Source organism: Podarcis liolepis (genome assembly GCF_965112155.1).
Source record: "Podarcis liolepis genome assembly, chromosome: 1".
Taxonomy (NCBI): domain Eukaryota; kingdom Metazoa; phylum Chordata; class Lepidosauria; order Squamata; family Lacertidae; genus Podarcis; species Podarcis liolepis.
In genome coordinates this window covers 32,136,963-32,151,817 of record NC_139554.1, presented here as the reverse complement: position 1 = coordinate 32,151,817, position 14,855 = coordinate 32,136,963, and the positions used below count along the sequence as shown (strand labels likewise).

Here is a 14,855-nt window from a genome sequence, read left to right as displayed (position 1 = left end):
CGTGCGCCTCGTGTCTTGAATGCACACGGTCCCAGTAACGTCAAGCACAGTTAGTAGATCATGAAACTCTTAATCTCAGTCATGGTTTTGAGTCCCACAATGATTGGAAGTATTTTGGTTGTTCTTCTAGGCACAGACTTGGAAGCCTCCCTGCTGAGCTTTGAAAAGTTGGACCGGGCTTCACCAGACCTCTGGCCTGAACAATGTAAGTTGCACTCAAGTGGGAAATGCGAAAAGGCATGGAGGATCTTTGGCGACTATGATATTGCTCTGACTTACAACCTGCTGTTAGGATGTTACTGACAGTGTCTGCATGTTGAACGTAAACCTGTCTCAGGACAGTCTTCAAAAATGCACCATAGAGTGGTACTCAATAGCCTCCCAATAGTAGCATCATTCCTGGTTACATGGACATGGTGGCAGCAAGTTGGGGCTGTGTGGGCATGTTGGCAGATCCAGTCCAGAACTCCCACTGCTGTGTTTGTGTAGCCCCTATCACTACTGTGTCTCACGCTCACACTGCCCCAGTTAGCAGCAACAGCACGGCTGTTGGGAGAGCAATTGCCTGGTACTGTGCCAGTCGCTTCTGTGCACATGCACATTCATTTACATAGGCATGCTCATACACTTTTGTTTAGCAAACATAACAAATGTAACTAACACGTTTTAACTATTGTGTTTTCTATCCTTTCAGTATTTGTGTTTTCAAAGTGGTTTTAAAAATACATATTGGCTAATTGTGAGTAAGCACTTTATTATAGCCAATCCAGTTTAAGGCTGCAGTCCTATGCAGAATTAGCTGGGAGTAAGCCTTACTTACTGTGAACTTTACTTCTCAGTAGAGAGAAGTACAGGATATGTGTATAGGATTGCACTCAAGGGCTCCAGGTGTGTGTTTCGTTGATGGACCAAAGAGAAATCATGCAAATTACTACTGAGCTGCAAATGTTACAGAAGCAAATAATTAGTTTTGCATTTGCACAGTCACAGTATTCAACATGAATGTGAAGTAATACATGGTACAAATGAATAATCATTTTATGCTGAATATCTCTAGCAATTTAACTGGTGGAGTTAGCAACAGAAATCATAAATTGCCCTTGAAGTTGTAGAGAAAGTTGTACTCCAGTAAATGTTTCTGTTTTGTCTCCAGTACCAGGTGTTGCTGAATTTGCAGCTTCTTTTAAAAGTGTAAGTAATTTCTCACTTGGATTGACAATTCAATACTAAACATATCTGCTCAGAAGTAAGCCCCAATAAATTCAGTAGGACTTAGTCTAACCATTGTTCACCTAGGCCCACCAGTTTATCACCCAGTGTTATTGCCACTGTGTTGTTCAGAAATCTGATATATTGCCCAAGAAGGCAAAGACATCCCATTTCATGCAAAAAACTGAGAACTAATTCTAGACTTGGATGTTGTAGCTAACTTGACAGAGCTGACCCATCCATTAGCCGGGGTAAACCAGCAGATTTTAGGTCTCCATTAAAGTAGAGGAAATTGGTATGTTTTTCACTTATTATAGTTTTTACACTGTTTTGTGGAGTTGTTGGCCTTCTCTGCCTGAGGCACTAAAGTGTCTTGGGCCATCTATCTCTGCAACTTGCAAATTCTGGTTGTGTGTTTCTTCATTGGAAGCTTAGCAACCTGCCATATTCAAGGACAACTGAAATGGCCTTTTTTGAAACTCCTTTAAAAAAATATAAAAATTGATCTCTTGAACTCATAACACTTTATGTCTTTTTTTCAGCCTGCTTTTGTATTTTTAGAAAAGCAAGTTATGCATTATATATTTTTTAATATTTGCAACCATGAGAACTTTAAAAAAAGGCTGGATTTTAAGGGTGTCGTAAAATAGGAATCTGACCAGTGGGTCATAAAGTGGATGGTGATAGTTATATTCTATGTAAGTGTCATGGAAATGTATAACGTAATAATTTTCATACTTCTGAGTTAAGAATCTATTGGTGTATGGACACTGCATGCTGAGTTTTGTTCTGTCTACTACATTAAAATTGTAGTATTTTTTGTAGTTTATACAACATTGTGTAGCTATTTAGAACTTGACTGGTGATCTGTACTTGTATCACAAACAGGATTCTGTGTAGTCTGCATGTGCCAGTGCTGATATAATCTTATTTGAATTGTACTTCTATGCTTACAATGGGAATATTTTGCAAAAACAATATTTGCTAATATTTCTTATTTACATTTTGATCCTGTTTTTCAAAGAAAAATTAGCTTCGTTCTGCTTCTAGTTCTGCTTCCAGCAGCTAAACTCCAATGTAATTAACAATTGCTATGTAATGCAAAATGCTATCGGGGAGTAGGTTTTGATCTGGTTTTGTATTCCGGCATGATAAAAGGGTTTCTGGCTCCTTCCTTCATTCTGACAGCCTCAGCTATGGTAAATGGTAAAATAAAAAATGTGTGTGGTTATTCAAAAACTCTACAACTAATACTGCAACCTTAATTCCACTTACCTGAGAGTAAGCTCCATAGAAAACACATGCTCTGTATCAAAGTAGAGCGGAATTTTATGCAATTTGGCAGCTGAGCCTATTTTCTACCAGCTGGTTCCAGATATTAGAAATATTTCCCAGTTTCTGTTTATCAAAGATACAGGTAATCACAATTTTTCTATATATGTGTGTGTATTTTTTTTTTAATAGCCCATCACCAGTTCTCCTCCCAAATGGATGGCTGAATTAGAAAATGATGATATTGACATGTTAAAAGGTGAGTTCCTGTCAATGTTTGAGCACTTCAAATGACTGGAATTAACAAGCCCAGTATAGTTTGTCTTTAAAACTACACAAATAGTTAAATATTTGTTTTTTTATCTTTTTAAGCTCTACTCAAGCATTCATCTGAATGTATGTGGGCATAAGATTGTGATGGGGGGACAGGGGTGCACACGTAAGCCCACCCCAGTGTCCCTGCACACACCTCATTCACACCAGACCTTTCCATGCTGGGAGGGAAAGCTTGAAGGGAAGATTAAAGACTTTGGCCAAGGGTGTGAGCAGCTAATGTTCATCATGTATCTGTGATTCTGGATCCATTCATTGAACCTCAGACTTGGAGAACATCATGCAAGATGTGTATTTCAAGACTTGGAGAACATCATGCAAGATATTCTCCAAGTCCTTGAAATACACAGGAGTATTAAACCACTAGTGAATTTCTGTATGTAATACTGGTTTCCAGAATAGTAGTAGTAGTTGTTGTTGATGATACAACATTCTGGGAGTGATAAAACCCTTCTTTGAAGTATATGTTTCAGTTTTTCTGTATAACCATTTTAAATTTCATGGTTAATTATTACTACAGTATTATTACATTTGCTACACATACTTCACCAGCAGGTTGCAGGGCATTTTTCTTCAATAAGCTTCTTACATAGATGCTTCCGATCAGGCTAGATGTAGAACTGGATGTTGGATTTGTATGTCTATAACAATTTTTTGTCTACATAGTCTTTAAACCAGCTCCAGTCATGGAAGCTAAGCTTAAGGATGTGGTGAGAGCAGTTTATAGCCATTTAAATGGACTTGAGCAACACTATGTAAAAAAGAAAGAGAAGAGCTGTAACCTTAGACATATTTGGACAATGGTGTGCCAAACACATTTTGTATAATAGAATAGTGACGATACTAAAGAAACAGCATGAAGAGTCTTTGCTAGGAATTTATTTCATGGCACATCTTAAGCCACACTTCTTCTTTTTTAAGAGTTGGGGAGTCTCACCACAGCTAATCTAATGGAGAAAGTGAGAGGTCTGCAGAATCTAGCATACCAACTGGGACTAGACGAATGTAAGTAGATAGTTGCTAAAGTGTATTCTGTTTAAAAACTGTAGGTCTGTTGCTTAATTTTCTTATAGAGCCATAGGAAAACTTTACATATTCAGTAAGAACATATTCAATATTTCACTTGTGAGAAATAATACGATAGCCAGGCATGTATGATATTGCACTGTTAGTCTCCTAAAAAATTAACAGTTTGGCGTGGCTGCATCAGTAGTAGAATATCTCTACAAGCAGTTGCTGGGTTCCTACAACGATTGTGTGTCTCAACGATTTAGGTGGGATGTTTCTCCTGTTTCTGCTGTGAACCTCTCTGATGTTTTGTAATAGTAACCCCATAAGATAACTGAAGTATGAATTCAGAGTACTTTGGAACACTTCTTACTTGAAGATGAAATTACTCTATTAGGATTAAATACTGTTTTATGATATGCAAGATGAATAAATAATTATTTGAATCAGTTTATGAGAGTCACAACAAAAGCTATCTTTCAGTATCCTCTAGGTGGCAGCAAAATGCTACCTAGAGATAATTGGTTCTCCGTGATGTTTTTGTAGCTTTTTAAATTTGGATTGAGTTCTTTTGGGGGGTGGGAGTGTTAATCACTGAATTATTATATTGTACTAAAAAATGATATCAGAAAGATTGTCTCCATGTAGTAATGTTGATGGTCCCTTATTTTTGTGGAAAGTTTGGTAAAATTTCTATTGACATCTTTTTTTCTTCGTTAGCAGTTTGCAGGTTTAGGCGTTATAATTCTCATGGTCAGTCTTTGTTCTCTCTTGAAATTAGATTTGATATTTTGCTGAGGGGACAATTTATTTAGGTAATTCTAGAGTTCAAGTGGTTTTTAAGCTATAAATTTATAGTTCCATACTAATATTTCTCATTATAAAACTGTTGCCTTTCTTTGCTGCTCTCTGACATTTAGAATGTTCCTGCGTATTGTATATGACCACCGAAAGCAAGCCATAAGAAAAATACCTTACTAATTCAGTTTGTAACTTACTATGATACTATCCTGTTCATTAGGAACCTCTGTACAGTTAGGTAATGGCACAATCAAATCTTAGTTTAATAAGCAGAGATATGCACAAGCTTCAGACACCTACCTCCAACTGCTTTGTTTCTCCCTTTGCCCAAGCCAGAGAGCAGATTAAACCATGATTTCTTGTTAACATCTGATTCAGGGAGCTGTAGAAACACAGGACAGGACAGAACTTTTAAGTTATGGCTTCCATATCCTGGCTTGTTCAGCAGCCATTAACCATAGTTTCCTGGTTTATATGTAATATGAAATCACAGCTAAATGCATCTTCCTGGTTTGTTCATTCGTGCAAAGGATTAGGTAGAGTGATTGCATTCAGGTGCCTGAAGCTCATGAATAGTTTAATAAGATGAGATGAGATTTGATTATTCAAATGTTACCATTAAATAACTTGTTTAGAGGATCATAACTCTTTACATAGCATTTATATACCACCTTTCAATAAAGTTCTCCCGCTGGCTTACAAAATAAAAACACTAAAAATCCTAAAACAAATAGCAATATCAGAGAGAAGACAATTCATCTCCTACAACTTGGTAGCAAGAGAAGGGGATAAACAAGCCACATGAGAGAGGACATTCTGTAGTACTGAAGCCATCACAAAAAGGCCCCTTGGGTATGTCAACCTGACACGCATCAAGGATGCTGGCCAGCTAGCTGTCCACAGGCAAAATCCAGCCCCCCAAGCAGTTTTGCTGGGTCTCTCGTAGTTCTATCAGATTATACTTGAGGTATGCTAAAAAGTAAAAATTTAGAGAAGCTCTGTTCTGCAAAGGCAGATATCTGTCGGTAACAGTCTATGCCAGGGATAGGCAACCTAAGGCCCGGGGGCCAGATGCGGCCCAATTGCCTTCTAAATCTGGCCCGTGGACGGTCCTGGAATCAGCGTGTTTTTACATGAGTAGAATGTGTCCTTTTATTTAAAATGCATCTCTGGGTTATTTGTGGGGCATAGGAATTCGTTCATTTTTTTCTTCAAAATATAGTCCGGCCCACCACATGGTCTGAGGGATGGTAGACTGGCCCATGGCTGAAAAAGGTTGCTGACCCCTAGTCTATGCACTGAAAAATTGCTCATAAAAAACATGCAATGTTAGTGCTACCTCTATATAAGCATGGTTCAAATGCAGTGTTGGCCTTGTAAGGCCTGGGGCATACCTATACTAAGATGGTGCCAAAACTCTGAGGGCATCTGGCTGGCTAAAACTGTTCTACATTGATAGCACCAATGTTGCAACAAGCTCAGCACTGGCAATTTTGTTGGTGGCTTTTCTGATGGTTTGGGACCAGGCCACCGAATATTAGTCTCTAGTCCATCAGCAGACTGTGATCAATATTCTTCCTCACTTCTCTTTCCTCATTCCCCACTTTCCACTCTGGTCATGCTATTGTGGGGTTTCACCTGTCATAAGGTGGACACTTTGTGTAGTAAGGTATGGTTCTATCCCCCAGCTATCTGGAACAGAGTGAGTGCATTCCTGGTTTAGGTCCTAGACTACTCCAGTACATGAGATGGAGTAAATTCCATTGGTGGGTCTTATTGAGAGGTATGTAATGCTTGATTGAGATGGCTGTCAACCAACTGATAGCTTCCATACAGCCATACAGTTTTAGGTGAGCCATAATAACAGATCAGATACTTTTTTTTAGATCACGGATAGCCAGTTGCAATCTACAGGCAGCATCGGGAATGCAGCCAGTTATCTAGTCCCTGCTAGGCTCATTGTGTTGAGAAAATAATCTGAGGGTGAAGACAAAGCTGAGACTCTTCCATGCTCATATTTAGAGCAGGGCGGGTAGTGACTGGCTAAAATCAGTTGTTCCAGAAAGCAGCAGAGTGTGACTAGAAGAACCTTGTGTCTACATTGCATTAAAAAACAACCTGCTAGGATCATATGTAGAACTTTCTTATACCCTCCCATCAGATGTATGGATAAATGTAGCATGGTCATAGGTTCTGAAACTTTCTAGTGTTGCCCTCCATGTTCATCTTGCTGAACATGCCATAATGTAGCATTGGGGACTCTCCAGGGTTTCATGCAGGAGACATTCTCCCAATGTGGAGATGTCAAGGACTGAATCTGGGACTTACCATGGAGGCTTAGCCCTTCCCCTCTGCAACAATAGGTATAAAAGCCTCTGATTTGGGGTGCAAGCACTCTGTACAATCTCAGAGGCACCACCATTCCAACATGTGGTCCAAGGATGAGCTCAGCAGCAGTAGGGAACATAGCAAGGTGCCTTATACTGAGACAGCTCATTCGTCCATCAAAGACAGAATTTTCTAGCCTATATTGACTGAGAGCAACTCTCCATAGGTTTCTCCCAGTCCTACTTGAAGATGCTGGGGATTGACCCTGGGTTGCTTCTTCTGCTTGCCACAGCTTGCTATTGTGCTTGGCATATTTCATTTTCCAGCACTCAAAAGCTGCCCACCAGATCACGGGGCAGCCCTGCTAGAGCCCCTCTGATTTTCACCATCCCACCTCAGAGGAGGAGCAAAAACATTTCCATGCTGTGCAAATACCAATGGATGGAAGAGAAGCCAGGCACATGGGGCTCAAAATCACTTCTGTCTGGAAGGAAAGGCCAGCCTTTCCATAAGCCATGGCTGCAGAGGCTCCGGCTGACTGGAAGATTCCTGCAGATCCTGAGATCCATGGAGGAATCTGTCCTGCATGATTTTAATGCATCCAGGCTGCTGTTTCTGTATAATACAGTTGGTTTATATTTTGTATTGATCTCTTGTTTTATGATGCTTTTTAAAAATGTTGGGCTAACTCTGCAGCCCCCAGGTTAGCAACCACTGATCTGGATTAGTAGTTTATACAACATTGTGTAGCTATTTAGAACTTGACTGGTGATCTGCATTTTTTGTACAGTGGTATCTCGGGTTAAGAACTTAAGTCGTTCTGGAGGTCTTTCTGGGTTAGCAGAGTCTGTAACCTGAAGCGCCTGTAACCCGAAGTACCACTGTATTGCTATTTGTGTAGTACAGCATAAAATGCAACCAAACCTCAAGTTTAAATAATAGAACAGTTGTGATATGCAGAGCAGTGGTTCAGAAAGAGCTGGTTTCACCTCGGAGAATTGGCTTTATTAAATACAAAGCTACCATCTGTTCTTAAACGTAGTCAGAATTACTTTAGCTAAAATAATTTGCAGCAATGATTATCAACCATGTAAAATTTTACTTTAAAATATTTTATGATTGTCCTACACTTAATGAATTCATCTGATATTAATTTTGTATTCCCTGATATGCACAAAGTATCATAAACCACATCAAAATTCAGAGTTGTTGGTTTTTGTTTTTGTTTTGCTACAATGTTTTGCTACCATGGTCATGTAACTGCGTAAACTGTAGAACTTGCTGTTTGATACCTAGTCTCCAAGGAAAATAACAAGCTGGCATTTAGACATTAGTTTGAAAGTGGGAGTGCTTTATGATGAACAGAGGGCTTGGAAGATCTCCTGTAACTTGATAACCGTGTTTATGTAGGCTTTTGTGTATGGAAGGTGTGGCTTGCTAGTATGCCATGAAAGAGAATTCTAGAAGCCCACATGGGGTTGCATCCTGACTAAGTTAGTTGAACATGGGGCCCATTGAAATCCGTGAAACAAATTAGTCACGATTTGACTTGCATTCCATTTATTTAAACTAATTTAGTGTGGATCCAACCCCTGTACAGTACTTATTTTGTGTTGTGTTATTGCCAAGATGCTGGCTTCTTTTGGAATGAACATGGATGTTCTATGGTTTGCTTCTTGTGTTTTATCTGGTACTCAGATAAGATATCTTGACTCCAAAATGTGTATGTAATGTGGCAAATATATAAACTTCAGGTTTTCTCCTTTAAAGTCTCTGGTAGCAGGCCGCGGCTTCATTGGCTTGGGGGCATAGAAACATATGCATCGGTCTCTTGCCTACACATTTCAAGAGAAATTTCCATGTACGTATATCAGAGCACAGAGAGATGCTAGAAGATTGTAGTCCTACTTTCCACACATAGTTATGGGAATCTAGAAATAATTTAGTAGTAATAAGAAATAAGAAGAAGCTACTGGATCAAGTTGTTGCTGGTAGGAAGCCTACAAAAGCAGGACCTGAGTACAGCAGCACTTTCCCGGCCTATAGTTGCTAGCTGGGAACAGCTTTTGCAAGGAAATAGACTGCACTGCAGGCCAGGCATGTCCAGAGTCTGTTTTGGGGGCCCAAAGTCCATTTCAGGGGCCCAATCTAGACTGCCGGTCGATTTAATTAATTCGTCCCCTATGGTAGTATATGTCCTAGGGTAAAATCCTAAAAAAAGCTCAACAACTTTGGTTGGCCCTCACACGTGTTCACTTCATCAAATCTGGCCCTCTTTGAAAAAAGTTTGGGCACCCTGCTGTAGGCTTCTGAGAAACTAGTCAGCTATGGAGAGTACTTAGGTTTCTAGCACTCCTGGAGGTATGTTAGACCTCACAGGCACTCACCCCAGTGCTCAGCCTGGGATATATATTCCCCCCCCCCAATACTTCATTCTTTTTGATCATTCTAGGTCTCTTTTGACACACACCAGTGTGCTGTTCACATGCAGAGGAACAAGACATTCACCTTTGTTTTTGCTGGTCATCACACAGCTTGGCTTGTTTGCTCACTGTTTTGTTTTTTGTTCTTTATGTGTGAGTATTTCAGTTTCTAAAAAGAGCTACCCAAATACCAATTTAAAATTAGGATGCATACAAGACCCTTGAATGGGCTAATTTTGACATGTAATATTCTTAACTGTCTGCAGTCCACAGATCATGACCTCAACTTTTTATCATCGCTATTGGATTGTATGCCAGTTTTAGAAGTGAAGGAGCTATGGGAAGTTTTAATTGTACCTGTGTGATTTATCCCCAGTCAGCTCTTTAATTTCTTCTGGCTGTCTGAGGTTTCCGACATGCTGTAAATTTCACCAACTTTTTCATTATCTGCAATTTCTTTATGACTTGTGAATCGGAGTGGAGAGAGAGTGTGGATTTACAGCGGATATAAACATGTCCATAAAGTCTGTATCTGTGTCAGTAATTGTACTGCTGTCAGTGACTGTCCTGTTTTACAGGCCTCTCTTGGGGAAGGAACACACTTTGCTACTAGTGGCAGTGTAGTGTTCATCCTTCGCTTTGCATTAACTCACCAAGAGATTAGGTTGTAATAATTGGGATGGAAATTGAGCTTAGATATTGGTCACTCACCCTCTCTCTCTCTCTCTCTTTTTCTTCTTGCTCTTAGCTAATGAATAAGTGAGTGAATTATCCAGTATTTGTTTGGAAGGAAAGGGAAATGGACAGATAGCTGCTTCATGCTAAAATGTGGTACAGTCGACTAACAATATTATAAATGATAGTGCTGTGCATATGTACAGATTAGTTGCATGTACCATAATAAACACTGTCTTTACCTGCCTCACCAGCGTTTCTAGATTAACTATTTCTTTTGAGGCAGTTAATTACAACCTAATAATCTCCAGCTATTGATGACTTTTTGTTGCCCACAGGAAGAGGTGTGGGGGCAAAGAGAGAGTATTCTTTTAAATGTCAATAAATGTGCCAGGTATTTCTTGTTTACTCTCTTTACTTCAAGTAAAGTAGTTTGATAAGCTGTAGATTTTTTTGACAAGGGCATTTTTGTGTGGCTTGTCTTTTAGTATATGGACTATTAGGTGTTTGGTATAGCAAAATGCATTTCAGACACTGGAAGATTATTCATGATGTCTTTGTGGAATGTCTTGTTCACTTGTCAAATACCCAGAATGTGAGCCGGTTCCAGCACTTCTGATATATATGCCTGCCAAACAGATTCAGACTGTGGAGAATGAAAACTTAAAATAAAGCCTTTTCGGGAAGTGTTTGGGTACAAAGGACTGTTCGATAGCTCACTTCCTTTTGTTCATGTCAGTGGATGCTAACTTTAAAGCCTATGGCACTTGCATGGCATCTTCTGGAATTACAAGGGCATGGTTCCCCATTTATAGTGAGTGTAATTATATTTAAATAGCTACCAAAATCTGATACGTGCATGCACTTGACCTTAAATATATAGATAAGCACACTTCATTTGAGTCTTGCAAACCCAACTTTATACAAATTCATGGGAAGTTTCTAGTTCTTGAGTGTCACTCTGTCTAGATTTGCACACATTGAAATGCTGTTTATCTTGTATTTTTATGTTGTCAACCACCTTGAGATCTACAGAGGAAGGGTGGCATATAAATATAATCATCATCATCATTGTCCATGGTCCAAACTACTTGGTTTGCCACTATGGGCAGGATAGAAAACAAACACCTGGCAAATTGTAACAGTTGGCTGTTGTGTGCATGTCTCTCTAGGCTTGTTCACACATTTCACTGAACAAGGGTACCAATTATCTCTACACATGTTCTATACAGCTAAACTATTGTGTACACAGACTGTGCTCTGCTGCATTATTAAAAAAACCTATTTGTGTACACAGATTGTACACTCATTGAATGCAACATGCGAACACGCTCAAATATTTTGTACTGTTTTATTTAATGAAGTTATTGGTACACATACACCAGACTGTTTCTAAAGAGTTAGAAATTGAGAATATGGAGTCTGTGTCTGAAAGCTTGGCCTTTTTTAAAAAATAAAATAAAATTGTTTTTTAGTTTTCAAAAGTTTACATACTTCACCATCAAGAATATGTTTAATTCAGGCCTGGCTTCTTTTGACCATGATAGGACTACAGTCAAACCTCGGTTTTCGAACGTTTCGGAAGTTGAACGAACTTCCGGAACAGATTACGTTTGAAAACCAAGGTTCCACTCTACAACTTTTCCACACTGGAAAATCTTCTATCTTGAACTAGGAATCAGCTATCACGCTTTGTCACACTTGCTTCTTTATATCATACTGCAGGGTATATATATATACATAAATAAACTTGCAACTAAATTTTTTACATTATAATTTTCAAAAGTAGAAGACTTACATTTTACTAAGTTGTGATTATAAACTTAGATAAGACAGCTTGTAATTATAAGGTGAGACAGCTGGTGTTGTCTAATTCCTTGCCCATTGGACTTGGGTCTGGGTTTAACACCTGTCTCTATCATGGACTTGCAATATGCCTTGTAAGTTGTGTTTCCCATCTGTAGAACATGTGTAATACTTGACAAGACAAACAGGAAATTTGCAAATAAGTAGCAATATAATATGTAACTTGCCTTTTTCAAATCCCTGCCTACATTTTTATTTCCTACTTTAGTTTTTTATGACAAAAAGCAAATAATCTTGAAGCATTGGGTGCCAACCAAGACAGACAACCAGTTCAGCTCCAAATGCCAATGTAGTATTCTTTAGCATAATGCTAATTTTCTTAGAAGATTTGAATGTGTCCAGAATTTCAAAATAATCATTCTGAACACAGAACTTGTTGGACCCTGATGCATTGCAGTGACAACTGTAGTTATTTAAACAATCATGTAGCAAGGGGGTTTTTTCAGCTGGAACTTATAGGAGCTCAGTTCCAGCACCTTTCAGATGGGCGCCATTGCCATTCTAAGAGAGCAAGAAAGAAGTTCATGGTGAGCTCTGGCACCTACTTTCTAGAAAAAATAGCACTGCATGTAGCTCTGTTTTAATATATCTTCCCTTCTGCCCCTTCCTAGTTTCCTGGGAAAAACTTAGGACAACTTCATTTGATTAAGTAAGCTATGCAAAGTAGGTGGAAATGCTTGAATCCTAATGGCTTCCCATGTGATGTTCAGTTGTGGCATATAGCACTTAGCAGATGATTACCGTATTTTTTGCACCATAACACTCACTTTTTTCATCCTAGAAAGTAAGGGGAAATGTCTGTGCGTGTTATGGAGGGAATGCCTACGGGTGGCATGCCTACAGATTTTCCTCCTCTAAAAACTACGTGCGTGTTATGGTCGGGTGCGTGTTATAGAGCGAAAAATACGGTAACTGGGATGCACATGGATATATGTTTTGCAAATTAATCCTACAGCACAACCCTGTCCTTGTTTACTCAGAAGTAGGTCCGACCCGCATTTTCTCTTAGCAAATACAGCAATCTTACTAGCTGAGATTTCTATGGTTTGTTTAGAGAAGAACCTGTTGTTGTTTTCTCAGCTTCCCAGAAACAGTTCCTCCTCTTCTGAATACGAGGCCTTTACAGAGTTCAATTGCATTCCTTTTTTGCATTCCTGGTCACCGCAGCCTTGCAGGGCCTGTATATATCGAATGTAATATAGCTGGGCCAGAGCTCTGTGACAAGATCTAAGTGCCTCATTAACTCCTGTACGCTAGAACAAGATAAAAATGTCATCAAGCCCCTATCAGATGCCTGATATAACCTCTAGCAAGCTGGAGAGCCATTAGTTTAAATTCTCAATCAAATGCCTTCCTTGAGCTTAAGGAGCAATGATTAAACGTGGAGTGTCCCCTGAGGACTCTACAGCTGTCGCGGCTTGGGGTGGGTCCCTTCTCTTACCAACCGGAGAGTCTTGAGCCAGAGGTCCCAGTGGGGCGGGCCCTCTTCAGACCTGCACGTGCCTGCCCCAGCTGTTCTCCTTTGCCTAATGAATTGCTTTACAGGGAGAAGCTGGGTATTGTCATCACAAGCTGCCTTCCCTGGGGGCTTGAGCCAGCCTCGGTAATGACTAATGTTAGTGATAGTAATTGAAGTGTGATAGCTCTCTGGGGACTCTGCACCATGTTTGATGCTAGCAAGCACTTGTGGCTGGTGCAGGCCTGCGAATGGCTCAAAAGTGATTTTTAATTGCTCTGCTCCCGTAACTACACTTAAAAGTGGACTTAAAATGTTTCTCATTTTCATGGTAATCTGATGGATCTATATTTTTTAGAGTGAGTGGTACTGTGAAAGGTTTGCAGGACTCTACTGTCCTTGTAGTCCTATTATTTACCGTATTTTTCGCTCTATAGGACGCACTTTTTCCCCTTCAAAAATGAAGGGGAAATGTGTGTGCGTCCTATGGAGCAAAGACGCCATAGCCCCGCGACCCTCTCCCGGCTGGAGAGGTGACGCGCGAGCCTCTCCGCTGTGCTTTTCCACTGCTCCCTGACCTGCTCTTTGGGGCTGGTGGTGGGCTTCCCCCCGCCAGCCCCAAAGAGCAGGTCGAAAGGAACCTGAAGCCTGGAGAGCGAGAGGGGTCAGTGCACACTGACCCCTCTCGCTCTCCAGGCTTCCAAGGTAGTCGCCTGAACGCACCTTAAATGGCACCTTGTTTTAGAGCGGGAAAACAAGAGGAGGAAAGTTCTCCCCCTCTCTGTGCAGCGCCTCCTGCTGCTTCACTGAAGGGGCGCTGGGCAGAGAGGGGGATAAATTTTTTTTTCTTGTTCTTCCCCCTCTAAAACAAAGTGCGTCCTATTGTCCGGTGCGTCCTATGGTGCGAAAAATACGGTATTTATGTATGTATGTATTTATTTATTTATTATTAATTGATTAAAATTTGTATGCCGCCCTATACCTGTAGATCTCAGGGCAGTTCACAACTTAAAATCACAATATGAAAAACTGAAATATACATAATAAAAACATAGACAACTCAATAATCCCCCCTTCCAAAAAAATGTTTTCAGTTAGTGATAATTGCAGTAGTCCTCGGCACCCCTGTTGCTTGTCCTCATCTGTCTGTCAAGTTGCAGTGTGTGGAGCATACAGTAACACATGGATCCTTCTCTTTTCTAAGTTCAGCTGAACTCCAGAGGAAAGAAGGGTCACGCGCAGGGATGCAGTTAGTTTGTTCATTGGCATCAGCATATGGGGGTAGGCCGGATCCTTACCACCCACAATAGGCAAAGTTTGACCGGCAGCTGGTGTCAAAGATGTCAGGTGACATGTTTTTGCCCATGTGATGATCAGCTGATGGTTGCAGCTTGCAACCTTTCCTTCACCCAGCCACATCTTATCTGCCCCACAACTGACATAATATATAACATTAGATATGAGGAAGGTGCATGTGGCTTAGC

At 40.1% G+C, this 14,855-nt stretch overlaps 1 protein-coding gene across 3 annotated transcripts in view; it reads left to right on the top strand.

Moving 5' to 3' along the window:
- Positions 1–14,855, top strand: part of LIN52 (lin-52 DREAM MuvB core complex component) — a 37,258-nt gene that overhangs the window by 607 nt on the left and 21,796 nt on the right. For all 3 annotated transcript variants that reach the window (XR_014527898.1, XM_083510871.1, XM_083510870.1), the window contains exons 2-5: positions 131–205; positions 1,154–1,191; positions 2,674–2,740; positions 3,736–3,819. Coding sequence is in view for 2 of the 3 variants with exons in the window: in XM_083510871.1 (XP_083366997.1) it covers positions 131–205; positions 1,154–1,191; positions 2,674–2,740; positions 3,736–3,819 (264 nt within the window). In the remaining variant the exon portion in view is untranslated. The remainder of the gene's footprint in view (positions 1–130; positions 206–1,153; positions 1,192–2,673; positions 2,741–3,735; positions 3,820–14,855) is intronic.